The following is a 15,526-nucleotide window of genomic DNA, read 5'->3' on the forward strand; positions in this document are numbered from 1 at the left end:
CTCTTTCGTCGACGATTCCCTTTCGCTCTGCTTGACTTGACGGTTCAATCTACCAAGCCCAGCTTTGTGGGAGCACGTGGGAGCTAGACGTGATCGTGTGCGTCCCGGTTTCGGGTCGCTTCACGGATGCACCGGGCGTCGACAGATCGCGGTGAACTTTTAAGCTGCAGTTGCAAACGTTCGGTATTCTCCCAGAGCTGTTGAGGTGGTCGTGTGCAATGGGAGATCGAGTTAATCCGATCGAGGGAACTGTTGTTGTTGTTGTGAGGCAGCTAATGCTTTATAACTGTTCGTGCTGGGAGGCTCACTGAGTGAACAAGTGTTTTCGGGACAGTTACGAATGAGCTTTGGCTGGTAAACAGGAATCAACAAATTCGTTGTACCGCAATGTCGATCATGAGGAAATGTACTGGGTTTGGTTTCGTAGCACCGCCTGAAAAGGTCAACGGCGATGCTTATCGATCGATCACTTGATTTGTGTTGTGTATCGGTATGGGCTTTGATGCCTTTTTTGAATTGAAGCTAGTTTTGCAATAATTGAATTTTTTTTATCGTTCGAACTGCAAATGTCAATCTGGTTTAATTATTTCACTCGACCTGTCTGGCTAGCTAGAAGTGGCTTATAGGTTCTATAAGTTAGTTATAAGAAAGCTCTTAGATAGAAGATTTGGAGCAGGCCCTATCAAACGAGGATTAGATGCAATCAGATAATTGCCTGAAGAAGAGATATTCAAAATGATATATATTTTGGCCCCATTTGATATATTTTGGGACATTATAGTAGAGAGAGACTCTAAGAGATCAGCGCCATATTAGCTTAGGAGTGTTGTCAATCTTTCCAAGAAGATGGCTGACGTTTAATGACTTAGAGGAGCTACTGAGCAATTCTGAAATAAAATAGCCAAATTGATATATCGTTGAAGTTTACTTTAAACAGCTCTTCAAGACCATTTCAGTCAGTTATCACTTCAGGACTTTGAGGTTTACTATCTGCTTCTTCCTTGGCACTACAACCTTGAAAGGTCTCGGCCTGCCGTGTCTCACTTCCTGCGACAGGCGGTTCCCAAGAGCTAGCGGTCTGGATGGGATTTGATCCCCGGTCCTGCCGTGTGGAGATCTGCCACCGGATATTGTCCCAAACATCACTATCACTCTTATTTTTTCCTAAAGTTCCGCAATTTCTAGGATCCGATCCAACGATATCTTTAAAATTCTTAAAAATCTCTCAAAACAATTGGAGAATTTGAATAAAGTAAATTTTAAGCCACCAACACCATTATTACCTACCGTATTGATTTTCTCCATTATAACGTTGAAATTATTTTTGCTGCACATGACGAATCTGTTTGATTTGGTTTCTGCCGGATAACCGCGCTTCGGTAACGAAATTTCTTTTTTCCACCCGATAGAACTGAAACTTCTCACTTCTTTCTTATGTGTGTGTGTAAAGTTGCACTTTGCAAACGATCACGCGACTACAATTACAATTTGTCGCAATTAAACTATGTTTCAGCGCACACTAATCACCAACCTTAAATGCTATACTGTTGTCGCGTACTCATTGGTTCACTTGCTACACTTAAGCGTGAATCGTAAGAAGAAAAGAAACAAATCGAAAACGATAAAAAACACCACAATTGCACACCAAAACGAGCTAATGGAAAAAATAACACCAACGACGTAACGACTATTTTAGCTCCCCTGTGTTCGGTTCCGGTCGGGAATTGGAAGAAAATTAGAAGCGATAGAGAGACAAACGCCTTGCAACGATCACGGCGACATAATCGCGCACACAGCTTCCGGTTAGAAATTGGCAACCGGCAATCGCTACTAAACCGTTTTATCTGCTGAATTTTAGCTTTTGCTTTCAGCCTTATTGAACCGTTTCCTCGTTGTTCGGGGCGAGTTTTCTATCTATTTCTCCCAAACACTCAAACGTCACTTCAAGATTTGGTTACATGGGCTTAGGGGTTTGTGTGTACATTTTTTTGAAGGGCGTCCCCAAACAATGTATCGAACATCTTGGCCAGGGACACAATAGGGTGTGCGCACATTACCGCAACAACAGCAACAACCGTAAAACTCGCCCTCAAAGTTGTCGAGCCTCTTTCCGTTACTTAACCGTTCACCAAGCAACGCCAGATGACAGTTGCCAGATGATGACGATCAAAGCGACGACAACCAAGGCAAGTCTATCGATTATCGATAACAACACACACACAGCATAGGGTTGAGACACTCGACAGCAAGAAAAAATAGGCCCCGTTTTTCTTAAATCGCTGCCCAATATCGATGTGGCGTCGTCCGCGTGTTTTATTGAGATTTGCGTTTCCCGTCTCAAGTCTCCGTCGCTCGGCGCTCAGGGACGTAGCCTACACCAGGGACCGAAACTGGCCGTCCAGATCGGTACACAGGCATTCCGGTTTTTGGTGATGGCGGTGCGTCTGGAGGATTAGCTCCGGTTTTTGGACTTTTACTTTCGTTCCGATCCGGGGTGTGTGTGTGTGTGCATATACGATTTGTATGTAGATGCGCTGCTTTCGTCTTCGCTTTCCGCTCGGCACGGAAAATACGGCACCAAGCATCAGCTGCTTAAGCGCTGTCGATGGTTGCGTTGTACCGCTGGTTGAACTTTCTTTCTAGCGTTTGGTGTGGTTTCAAATTTCAGTAATACACTTGTGTTCACATGTGCGGAGGACCTCGTCCTGTGAGCGATCGCTGCATGAACATAAATTGGCAAACAAACATGCAAATCATACAGCCGGGCGTTACTGTCGCACCGTATCCGGTATCACAACTCAGCTGATAACATTTAGCTGCGGTAACTGTTTCGTAAGCTCTCTCACCATTTGCATACGATTTACGATGCGCCACTCCATAGATCTTATGCTAGTAGATTTTTTTTTTCTTTTCTCTCACTTTGGTTCACTATACATTTTTTAAAACACTATTCACAACTATTCCACACATAGGATATCCTTTCCCTAAGAAAAAGGACTTCACTTCACTTCTACTGCTGCTGCATCGTGACGTGTGCTTGTCTGTCTTCACTCCGATGCACCGATATTAGTCTGCTGTTGGTACTGTTTTGCGGGGGAAAAAAAAACAACAACAATCCGACAAAAGGCTCGTCGCAATTGGTACGCGCGCGCGCGCGAGCTGTGTTGCGCTTTTGTGATGCGAACCGCGCAACGGAAAACAACCGAATGTAGCGCACGAACCGTGTTGCGTGTGCGCTAGGTTGGAAAACGGTTGTTTTGCGCGAAACCACCGCTCTGGGACAGGTGAACTTCGAACGCGAACGATCTCGGGCACTCACTCTCTTTCGCGCTGGGCACTCATGCTGGGTAGGGAAGAGTGCGAGCGATCGCAAGCCGCCGCATGCATCTCGCGTGGTTGGAACTCAACCGCATGGTTGGAACTCACGCAGAGAGCGGCGGCGTTTGATGCAGTTTTGTTTACAGCCTCTTTGAGCGTAAGCATGTGAATTTATAACTATTTGCAAAGTGTATCCAAAGAACGAATTAAAATATAACAATAGTTGAAAAAGTTGGGATAAATAAGTTTAGTTTAATGATAAACTTTAAAAACAATTTAAATATTGAAATTAGAAAATATTTTAATGATTTTAAATAAAAAATAAAAACCTTTAACACATTTAGAAACATGTGTCTAACAATGATAAACTATCAGGATTTTTTTATATTTTTAAAGCGAATAAATAAGAAATAAAATACAGCTTTAAGGTCACAAATGTTATTACGAGACTTCAAAACATAGTTCAATTAATGGGTAAATAAAAATAAATAAAATATCAGTAATAAATCATGAAAACAATTATTATTCCCTTGATACATTGAGCAACACATATTAAAAAAAATCAAACTATCTATATATTAATAAAAAAAAAATTCAAATTGTATAAATAAAAAAATAAAAAAAGCTTTAAAGTGAAATTTTCGTAAAAAAAAAAACAAGAATCAGTTGTAAAAAGGGCATTATTTGAAAGTTTTATGGAATATAAAATAGTAGTTTTTTGAAAAAAATGTATGAAAAATTACTGAACACAATTTACGACTCAACAACAGATGTAAATTGAGTTCACCTCTTAACTCTATCCAGCCCGAGCGAACCACGAATGAAGTCTAATGAGCCAAAGACTCTTGTTTGTTTTGTTATTATAAATCAGTCCGACAAACAAATCGAAAATAGGCTGTCCAATATTTTTAATTAACCTTCTACTTAACTAAATATTTAATTGCTATAGTTGTTGTACCACTTTTCCATGAGTGAATCATTTATTATTAATATATTAAAATATTATTGTTAGCAGTCGCGGCTAGATCGTCCCTCACGATTTATATGAAAAATAAAAATTCGATAGGTTCATGAACTCTCCAACAAGCTAGACGTTTGAAAATTAAAAATATTCAAATTTACAGCTTGTCCTTGATTAGGCCAATTATAATTTAACTATCAATTTCAAAGAACCTGGCATTGGGTAACCTTTTCAACATCTTCGAATACTTTTGATGATTTAATCTTTACTCATTGCATCATATGATTCTCTCCTCATACAACTTCCATCCCTAGTGCGACGAGCTTAACGCTTCGGTCATTCAGTCAAAACTGCGTCAGAACTCATTTGCTTATGGATGCAATAAGCAGGAATACTCTCCCTGGTTCGCTAATTGCTTGCCTTTCTTCGCTGCTTGCCATGATCTCGGTTGCGCAAAACCTCAGTAAACCGTGAGAAATCTTAATCCTGCCAACTCACCAAACGGAAGGTTAACTACGGTCCTGGGATTGTTTTCTTCGATTTCGGAGCATAACGATACTGTTTCCCATCAGGCTCAGGGTTGAAAGCAAGGAAAATGGAAAGTCTTTCACAAACGCACTGCGCGACACAACAACGCGCCGAAAGCAGAAGATGGAATGAAGGACCGCCCGATAAGCAATCGGTTGGTAGCACATCGGCATGGTAAAATCTGGTGACACACTACTACTCGTTAACGCCTCGGTACTTGATGATCGTTGTTTCGATTGGCGTTTGAGTGTGCCGGGCTGTAACATCCTGCACATTAATGGTTTTGGTCGGCGCGATGCTAAAGGGAGAAGTGTGGAATACGATGATCATCGTGTCACGACCGTACAGAGCCGTACAGAAACTGATTGCATCAACGCGTCATCACTGTGCGAGAATGATTTATTGTGGGCTCGCCAGGCTGGGCGAGTTGAGAGTAGTGCGATAAGGCTCTTAAAAGCAGTGAATAATTATTTTTTCCTACCGAGCGAAGGAATTAACTGCATTAAAACTTATGCTCTCGTTCAACTCCCCGGATGGCATTCAGATTTGCTTGGATGAAAATCTTACTTTACCGATGATGTTTTCATTTTTAAGCCAAACAATGTCATCTAATTTTTAAAATAAGACGCACAGATGAATATCACCGAAGCCCAATCACCGGTAACAATAGATCATCAAAATGAACCTTACAAAAAGTGCCGAAAGCGTGGTATGATGGCCGCCATGTCTAGCGAAGTGAATTTATCAGCATTGGACATCTTGGAGCAAACAAACAAACAAATTGGGACCCACGTGTCACCCAATCGTGTGCATCACGCAACGAGGGTTTGAGTTTACTTAATCAGATCACAAAATTCAACTTTCAACGAGCTCAGTTTTGTTACCGCTGGGTACGATCTGTAAAACAGAAAGGGAATGCCCTTTGTTAGTGATTGGAAATTCAACTCCATTTTCCCTGATCGCGAGTCGTATAGCGCAATTCACTTTGTAGAGCTCAAAAATGGAAGTGACATCAGCTTCGGAAGCATAAATAAAATCTTATAAGAAGTAAAGGGTCAGCAGTTGCAAAACGCATGCTCATGGTAAATATGGCGGATGAAAGTGAGGCGTTGCGAGGTGAATAATTTACGACAGTAAGATCGGCTGCAGTAATGATAGCATTCTGTGAGAGATTCAATTACGATGTAAGTGGTTGCTGCAAGGAATGGGCAGCAAAGGTATGCTTATCAGTTTGGTAATGTTTCGAACGTCAGGAAAGTAGAGAAGGTCTTCACGGTTATACGTCCATCGTTTTCTAAAAGCACTGTGTTTAGCTAATTGGTCGAATCGATCGACAAAATTCAGGACAGTCTGAATGAGATGTGCGCAATAAAATGAATTGCATCGTGCAGCACAAAACGTCACGAAGCCTCATCAAATGGGAAGAAAATACGGTTATGTTTGATTTTATAGCATTAGAGGTTCACGGTTCGGCTGCGAGTACCAAAGAGGGACGAGCGGATTGTTGGAGATGGCTAGTAGATGGTTAGTGTAACGCTACGCTTTGGAATGTCTTGAGTACCACCAAATACCATCCGAAGTTCCACTGCTGGGGCAGGACAAATAATGGCTAAATATTCGACTCCCAGTCCCAACGCCATAATGGTCACGAATGGAGCGAAAATTCATCTCTCGTCTGTTACTGTTGTGTTTTACGTGTTTCACTGTCTACCCATTATTGGTTGCCGGAGAAGTACATCGGGAGCGCAAGGAACAAGCACACTACCTCCTTCTCCGGAGGTAAATATAATCACCTGCACTTACGATGCACAGCACAACTGTCAACCGGGGTCGGAGTTGCACCATAAAAGTCTCTTTCTCTGCGGTGCAGAACGACAGCATCCAGCACCACCAACACCCGGCACATTCGAACCGGGATCGAAACCGGGAACGCTCCTGCCGACTAGCGAATGCGACCGTGACGAAACGTTGGGTTTCGGGGATGTTGGACGGGTGTTGTTTTTTTGTCGTGTGTGTGTTTTGTTGATTTCTGGACAACGGCTCGTCTTGGCAACACTCGGTGAAACTTTCTCCCGATGGTGTAGGATTTTTGGTTTGTTTCTTGCTGTATTTCTTTTGTTTTCTCTTTCGCGTTTCGATGCCTGCCAAGTGCATCGATGACTAGGGCGACCGAGGGAGTCGTGTGCACTACAGTGTCGTACGAACAAAACGGAATGCGAAATAGAATGGCATTTCGAATGGTTAACGTTGTGCAGAGTGCTTTAGAGTGCTGTTCGTCCCTTAAAATCCTAAAATTGGAACGAACATTACGCACGTGGCCTGTGTCCTAAGGATCTATCCAACCACTCGTGGTCTCTCTCGCTCTTATGTACAGAGATTATATTACTATGATATCAGTTGGCTTGGTACAGCTGTGGTCAAAACAGTCGAGGGACTACAATCGAAGAGTTGTTCGAATTTTGAGTCCTGATGCTTATCCTTGAACGAACTAAGAAAATTGGATAAACTGAAGCTCTTCGTTGTGACCGATCCCAATTCCTACCAATTTTACAATATCTTCACCGTTCTAGAGAAGGACACAATACAACTGGGACAAATTCAAGACACCAACAATTGTTGTAGGACTTCTCGGATGTAGTGGAAACTGATTGGTACATCCGAGACTTCCTCCAGCTAGTCTTTATGGATCTTAAACCCAGAGGTTGGATCAGTAGGAGTCTTCTTAACAGTAGGAGATATCCCATAAGAGGTGGCTATTATCATACAGGATTCGCTGACCGTGTCTGAGCAGCTCCAAAAAGAACAGCTCTAAAATGAGCGTAGAGGTTGTTGTCTGCAGAGCTTCACAAGAGATCTCAGGAGCGACCTGGGGAATTATTGGGCAAACTTTAATCGGAGGTCTTTATGCAAAGATTCTGTGCCTAAGACGGAGTTGCAACTAATCGCAAAGTCTTAGAAACAGGTCGCGTCAGTAAATTTCCGTAAGACCATTCAAGATCGACGGTTAACATTTTTGTAGAAAACTTCTTGAACGAAAGACTCGAGTAAGTTTGCTTGCTAAAATAATATTTTCGGCAAATGTGTCAATCGCTTGACCACAACTGTTGGAATGTGCAGTCACTTGCCAAATCGAACGAAAGTTGAAATCATTCTCCTCCGCTTCACCTACTTTCCTACCCCCCGTTGACGAGTAAGGGTTTGGTCGAGGGTTCGGTTGTGCGTTCCGTTTCCGATGAGGCACAAAAGAGCACAGAGCAACAACAAGAAGCGCAAAAAAAAGGACATACTATCCACTGCACCGGATATAAATCCTTCACCCTGTCGCTTAACTTCTGCAGATCACGACATCGAATCGTCGTACCTTCACGGGTCAATGTTCTTTTTGCTTGTTTATTTTCAACCATTTTTCCCACCCGCTTGAGATATAGGGTCCAGCATCTCGTGCACCAACAGGCCGGGATTCCGAAGAGGACGACTTTCGCTTTCGACCACAACTGCTACTGCTACTCGGGCAAGTCAGACCAGAGCGGAGTCCCGATCAGTTTGCCCACTTGTAGCAGTCACGCGGGAACGGACGGACGCCAAATCAATTCTTCCGATTCGTTATCTCACCGCATTTCGATGGTTTTCTCCCGATCCTGCTTTCGGCTATCTGCAAAAAAAAAAAAATGTTTTGTTTTCCCTCGTTCTCTTCGTGCCTCTACGGCTCCTCACAACTTGAACGGCCCTGGAACGGATTTCTCTTGAAGGATTTTCATTCACATTCACAACGTGCGTGGGCAAAGTTCCAGACACCGACCGATCTGCCCAGACTCTGCCAGCCTTCCACCCGCCATCCATCCATCCAGGCGCACCCGCCCTATTGTCACCGTCTATCGGCCAGGGGCCAATTTGGTGGACGATCGTTTAAGGGGGGTTTGAACCCGCCAGTCAGAGAGCTGTGCTTGCGCATTAGATACCCACCGCGCGCGCGCGCATACCCACCGATCGTAAATATTTTGATAAATGGATGTCATTGGAGTCGGCCCGAAACGTTTCCTTCTCCACAGTGACTCTTACGATCAGTGCAAAAGCGAAACCAAAAGAAGAAAAAAAAACAGATCTCCTGGATGAGATTGCAGATTTGCTTGTCGCTTGTCCGTGGAGGGATCCAGTTTAGAGGGATCCCTGGTTACCCTCTCGAGCGCGCGCGCGCGCCAAAAATCGCAGACGCAGCAGGCCCAACAGGCTTCTATAGGGTGGTGCCGTCGTACGGGTAAGTACACCCAGCGATGGAATTTATATCTCGCGAACTGGATGTTGCGTTGATCCCGGGGTTGAGTGTGAGGTGCGAAACGTCCGACCATATGTGTGTGTGTGTCCAGGCTACTTTCTCTCATTTGCGAGATTACGTAAAGATGACGTTTGGCAGTTCGCAAAACGAACGGCTGCCTGGAAACCGTTGTGCCTCGGTTTGTGTACGTCTGTTTAATTGAGTCCGGTTCCCGAGCCCCGAAATCGGGAAACCGTGCGCACCTGAAGGGTGCCAGAGCACCCTATAGTGCTACGATCATTTCATTCGCCAGTGACAGCAAATGTGTCTTTTCGGAGCGTAACGGACGGGGATGTCTGGTCAATTCTATGATAATTCAATCCGTGTCCTTTCGCGCCGGAATGCAAACGTAACTGACACGATCGGAACTCGATCGACGATCGACAAAGGATCCAACAACGGAGCGTAGTGGAATGAATTGAATGCGAAATCAGTTGATTGGATGGTGTTTGTTTAGGCACAAGGGGATGAGATGTCAATTTTTAAACGCAACTTGAATGATGAATAATGAAATCCGTATTGGCTATATCATTCGATTGCTGTTCCATCGATCGTCCATTTATGTTGAGCTTTATTAAATATATTTATTAGATTTAGAGAAATCCTTTAAAGAACTTATATGTCCACTAAAATGACAATCCTCTTACTATCTTTTCAGCCTCACATCTTTAAAAGCCTTCCGGACAAAGCTCAGCCAAAGGTAAGTCCACACAAAAAAAAAATCCATATCACGCGCATTTCTTTCACTAATAGCTTTTCCCAACATCAATTTCACCACCGAATCGTATGGTGGGATTTTTATGATTGTAATTTCCCTTTCTTGCTCGAGTCGTAAAACCATTTCGACCAAGGATTTAAATAAGAGCAAAAGTTCAGCCACGCTGTGTCCTCGCTGCGTGGAGAAACGTAAAAAAGGAAGCGAGAGATGTCGCTTTCTGCCGTGAAGCACATCGAGTCGCGAATCATAAATAATCGTCCAAAAATTCCTTCATTCGCAACAAAAAAATACTGAAAAAGGGTAGCACGCTCTCTCGCAGCAGGATGTCCGGTCCGACGGTAAACCGTGGATTCGAAAAGTTTTACGAGCGTCGGTTGGCGATCGGACCCCCATTTAGCGAACCGGGCGATCGGATCATCCGTGGATGATGATTTAACACATCTGCAGAAGGTAAGGTTCGCGCCTAAAAATATATTTTCGCAACGAGTTCGAAAGGTGAAAACATAAGGCGCATATGAAAACACAAGATATGCGGTACGAACTTTCGACGACCGATTCGACTCCCGTGACTGGTGATCGAAACATATTAAAGCTGTTTACTTTCTACCACGAATGCCTTTTTTCTAGTATGCATTTTTAATAATATTGACACGCTTAAATTATGCGCTTTACGAGATTAGGGTGTGCGAGAGTGCGAAATTTGATTCTACTTACGCAAGCCAGCTTGTGGGAGAAACGGTAGCAAAAGTGTATTGACTTACCTTTTAAGGCTGAAGGTATCCAGTCAATGTAGGCTCCCGTTTTCAACTCTTTGGTGCACTGGGGGTTTGGTTTTGGTTTGCCGTTCTTTTGTTTTTCTTATTTAACTGATCTGATGTATCTTTTAATCACTTTTAGCTTCCACTCAAACACACACACGGTTTTATTCCACTTAACACTCATTGTTTGACTTGACTAGAACCTTTTGGCGAAAACGAAATATCAAAACAATTAGACTTTACTGAACTCACAACACATGAAGATTAAAAAAGAGATAAACAAAACACTTTAAAACTATTATCACTAGAACACATTATTCGTAAATATTTCTTCTGAATATATCTTGGAGCTGATAGGTTTATTGTGATGCGATCAGCAGTTGATTTGGGACTGCACGTTAAAACTCAATGCAACAGACTGCAACTGCACAAGAACATTTGATATGCACACACTGACAGTGCCTGAAGCAATGTAGAACAGCTCTGGTTCTATCTGGAGCAATCTGTAATAGAGAAGAAAATAAAATTAATTCAGTCATATACCTCAGGAATAATTTGATCTAATAGCTTCATGGAAAGCAGATTCCCAAAGGTAGCATAACTGATTGAGGTTTACTCAAGTGACAAATCTTCTTCGCTTAACGACCCCGCTTGTAGGTCTCTCTCTCTCTTTTCTAGGCCTAATGACCTCTTATAGGTTATGCCTTTCATTTCTGGCTTACAAGACTTATTGAAACCACTTAGTTGGATAGTCAGTGCTCACTACGGAATAACGGTCCGAAAGGGATTTGAACCCCGGTCCTGCTGTATGTAGATAGGCGCCGTTTTCGCCTTATCGCCGGGATCGTTATAGGCCATTCCTGCCATTTAACCTCACGTAGCTGGAAAATCAGTTCTTACAATAGGGGAGCGGTCTGGATGAGATTCGATAACACGCTCCTGCCCGTGTGAAGACTGATGCCGCTATCATTTCGGCTACCTGACCGTTTGACTCAAGTGACACAAACCGGTAATATAAGCGACTACAAAGGGACCATGCCGTATGATAATCTTATTCTTAATTATCACCTGTATTATTAGCTGTCCAAAAAACTTATTCTTGATACGCTTAAAAAATGCATTGAGCATTAAAATAAAAGAAAAATAATTCACATTCATCGCCCTTTAATTCCGTTACCTTTGCCGTCTTCTATTTGGAGGGTGCTTTACCCTGGAAAACGACCCCGTTATGGCCACAACCTTTAGCTACGATACACATATGACCGGGGGGAAAAATACAAAGCAAAACAAAAGAGATCACACAAGAACACAAGAAAAAATGCAACCGTAACGCTTCTCCATTGAGATCGTCTGTTGTCGTGTTTTTTTTGTTGTGTAGAGTAGTGTAATGGTTTATGCTTAGCTTCTTCTTTTTTTGCAAATCCAGTTCACCCATATATTGCGGTCGTTCTTTCATTTCTACCCCACCACCCGGGGTGGTGCTTCCCATCGCTGCGCATCAACTTGATATTTCTCCCATTACCTGGTTTTCCCATCCCTTCCAGAACCAACCTCATCCCCATAATCCAGCTTGGATGCCGGCAAGAGAATGCATTGAATGCAACCCGTTTGCTGCAGACTGGCAGCGGAACGTGACATTTCGGAATTATGCTCGCGACGAGCGTGCACTTTTGATTTCCCGTTCTACATTTTGTGGAGATACAACAGCAGACAAAAAAAGGGCATTACAAATAGAATGGTGTGGAGAACGGCAGTGAATTGGAACAACAACTGGAAGGCAGAATATGAGGGAGGCAGTAATATGATAAACCTGATGATTCTTTACACGTAAAAATCATAAACATAAGGTCGGAGACTGCATCGAGGAAGCTATTGCTTGGTGGAGAAGCACAACTAAGCAGGGCGGCGGTGGGAGTTATGTTCTCTTAAGACAATTGAAAAACAGCCCTAAAGGAAAGACAGGCGGCGAATGGTTCACTGTTCGATAAAGTAACAGCGAAAGGTTTTATGTCATTGTGGTGTTATTTTTTCCATGCTGTCTGTTGTCTCATCTATCATCTCATCCCGGTCTGTGGATGTATCATCTTTTATTTCAGTGCTTCTGTTTGCTTATCCATATTTAGCGTTGGAAGTGGAGAACACTATGCTAATGAATCGAAGCTGCTGCAAAGCAAGATGATGCGAAATTGGAGACCGGATCGAGGATTGCTTCTGGTTCTGGAGCGGCTCTCGTGTAACAGATGACAAGCGGAGAGCTGTGCTAAAAATAGGATCCATCCATGTTCCATTTCATGGAAAATCTGAATGGAATGATGAATATATTGTCACGTTTCCCTGGATGAGGATGATATTTTTTAATGGGCGAGAGTATTGAAAATGTTTCTTCGGTTAGAGTCATTATTTACGAGGACAATTGCTGACAAGAGAGACGCACTGACGTCATGTTTCGTTACCATTTGTCTGCTAGTGTATGGAATTAGAATTAAATGGTTAATATTTTCGCAGGGGTGTGAATGTTAAATTTGAAGTCATCACTTACAATTTCTATTGAATATTTTACTCTACAGTAATAATTTCATAATAGTTATAAAAATAGTCGGTCTGGGACCTAGGGTATTTGCTCAGATTATTTTGGGTTCTTGGACATCAGTTACGGCTCCGTCTTGGCTACAGCACGATTGGATCAGGTCCTCCGGAAGAGGTTTCCTTAAAAAAATCACTATTTGACGCTGCTGAGCTCAGTTCGTAGTCTTTTCGATCGACCAAGTGCCCTTAATCCCAACGATTTTACCCTCCAAGTACCTGCTGTTTATTCTGATTGATCGTTACATGGACAAAGTTGTCTCGGACATGGTCGGTGAGCTGTGTATACTAAAATCCATATTGTGAAGGATATCAACGCCTCGACGAATGTTCTGAGATCTGGATCTAGACCTGTGCATTACAACACGCAGACCTAGAACCTAGATTAACTGTGATAATTTTTTGTGATAGTTTCCTTGGAGCTTTTTTTTTATCTAAAGAATTATCAAATACTTCAGCTGTTAAAAACTCAGACAAATTGTTATGGGTAATTTAGATTCACTGTCACAACGATAAAGCCACAACGTGAAAAGACCTCGGGTTTCCTTATCAATATTGCCTGCTTTTGAAGAGTTGTGTAACGTGTAGGTAGGCCGAAATTTGTCCCCTTTGACAGCGGCGCTGGGTATCACACGGTCGGACCTTGGTTAAAACACCGTCCAGGCCGTTCTTCCGTAGTGAGTCCTGTCTGACTACCCAACTTACATGGCATCAATAATTCTAGTAAGCCAGAAAAGGCGAGCCATTAAGCCAAGAATAAGGAGAACTGCTATTATCGGTCATCAGGATGTGTGTCACTATTACCAACTAATTTCTTCGCTCAGGTATCAAAGTCACAGTAAATTTTCTGTAAAATTCTACAGCTGGCTGTACACAACAGATTTTTCGTTATGATACTATTATCCTCATAATATCAAAGCAGTTACACGAGCGACATATAAAATTCAAATCATATGTCACTAATAGCTGGTATCCATATCTTCAAACACGTGCGAAAGTCGAAAGCGTTTATCTACATTTCTCCGAAAACCCTCCCAATTTTCACCGATCACCAAAGTTGCCTGGTTCGCAACATAAATCATGGATCACAGCTAATCGTGCTCGAAATGGATTCCGCTGCCCCATCCATGCATACTCTTCCGCTCTCCTCCCGTCTCCGTTGACGTGTTTTACTGGCAATTAATGGGAGGCTTGATTTATGGGCAGGGTGTGGTTTCGATCGTGCCCGACCCTGGCAGTGGGCCACCGTGTCACTAGCCTCACTTTATTGGTTGCGTTCAATCACAATAAAAAAAGGCCGCGCACAGGCCAGACACAACAAAACACAAAAACAAACGCAAACTATGTCACTTGACATTTAGTGCAGCGTGAAACTCCCTCATAAACCTCATGCCGGACAAATTGCGTACGTACCAGAGGGTGGAGAGGGAATTGATGTAAAATTACAGTCCGATTGGAAACTGTCCCGTTCCCGGAACGAACGTAAAACCGTCATCGGTTTACCCAAATGTGTCGGTTTAGTTTGGCTCAACATGGCGACCGGGGCGAATATTAATGGTTGGTGCGAAGCGAAAGTCGTCAGAGACGTCGAGGAGCCGCCTTGAACGGTGATCGGAAGCTCGATCGGTTCGGATTTTGATTTATTCCACCGGCAAAAACCCCGTCGCCCGCTCCAATGACCGTGAATGTCATACAAATTAGCCTGAAAAGTATCTCCAATGGAAGCAGTGTAAACAGTGAGAGAGAAAATCAATAAACGCGGAAAGAAAACAGTGTTCTTCTGTGTTTTGTTTGCTACTCCGTTGCAGGTTTGCTGACTACGCGCGCCACCTTTTTTCGACACAAGTGTCATCTTAGTGCGGGGGCCATCAAAACCGATCGAGCGGTTCCAAGGAAGCCAAACTCCTCCAAACACAATCATCGATTCCAATGTTCAATGCTCGGCAGGGGTAATGTGAATGTGAAATTTTGAATTTCCATCTACACTGGCACGCGTTGCTTCACGGCCACGGACAGCTGCTTCCATCTCGAACCCCCCCCCCCTCTCATTTTGGTTTAGACATCGGCTATTTGTTTAAAAGCGTCACACGCGTACATCACTTTTTTCGGGGACAAACGCATTCGGGGTGATCGAATCGAAAGTGTTTAGATTGTTTGGTGGTTGGGTTAGGAAAAGTGGGTTCCCCCAGCGGCAGGAATCGGCCATCGGAAATGGAACGGATGTGAAAAACAAAAATTTAAAACAAAACAAAAAAATGACACACAAATTCAAACACGCGGACGATTGTGTTCGGTGGTAATGAAATGGAACAATGTTTGCGGTGTCTGGTTTTGAATGACAACCGCGT

General features: G+C 43.1%; 1 protein-coding gene across 7 annotated transcripts in view; it reads right to left on the reverse strand.

Annotated features, from left to right (window-relative positions):
* The window catches only part of LOC118502758 (disheveled-associated activator of morphogenesis 1), a 94,270-nt gene that overhangs the window by 58,172 nt on the left and 20,572 nt on the right, over positions 1–15,526 (reverse strand). For 4 of the 7 annotated variants that reach the window (XM_036035333.1, XM_036035334.1, XM_036035336.1 and 1 more), the window contains one exon: positions 10,599–10,798. Coding sequence is in view for 3 of the 7 variants with exons in the window: in XM_036035332.1 (XP_035891225.1) it covers positions 1,288–1,335 (48 nt within the window). In the remaining 4 variants the exon portion in view is untranslated. Of the gene's footprint in view, positions 1–1,287; positions 1,579–2,846; positions 3,206–10,598; positions 10,799–15,526 lie in introns of those variants that run through there. The other 3 variants (XM_036035332.1, XM_036035331.1, XM_036035330.1) reach the window with 3 other exon arrangements.

Source organism: Anopheles stephensi, chromosome 2, assembly GCF_013141755.1.
Source record: "Anopheles stephensi strain Indian chromosome 2, UCI_ANSTEP_V1.0, whole genome shotgun sequence".
In the NCBI taxonomy this organism is placed as follows: domain Eukaryota; kingdom Metazoa; phylum Arthropoda; class Insecta; order Diptera; family Culicidae; genus Anopheles; species Anopheles stephensi.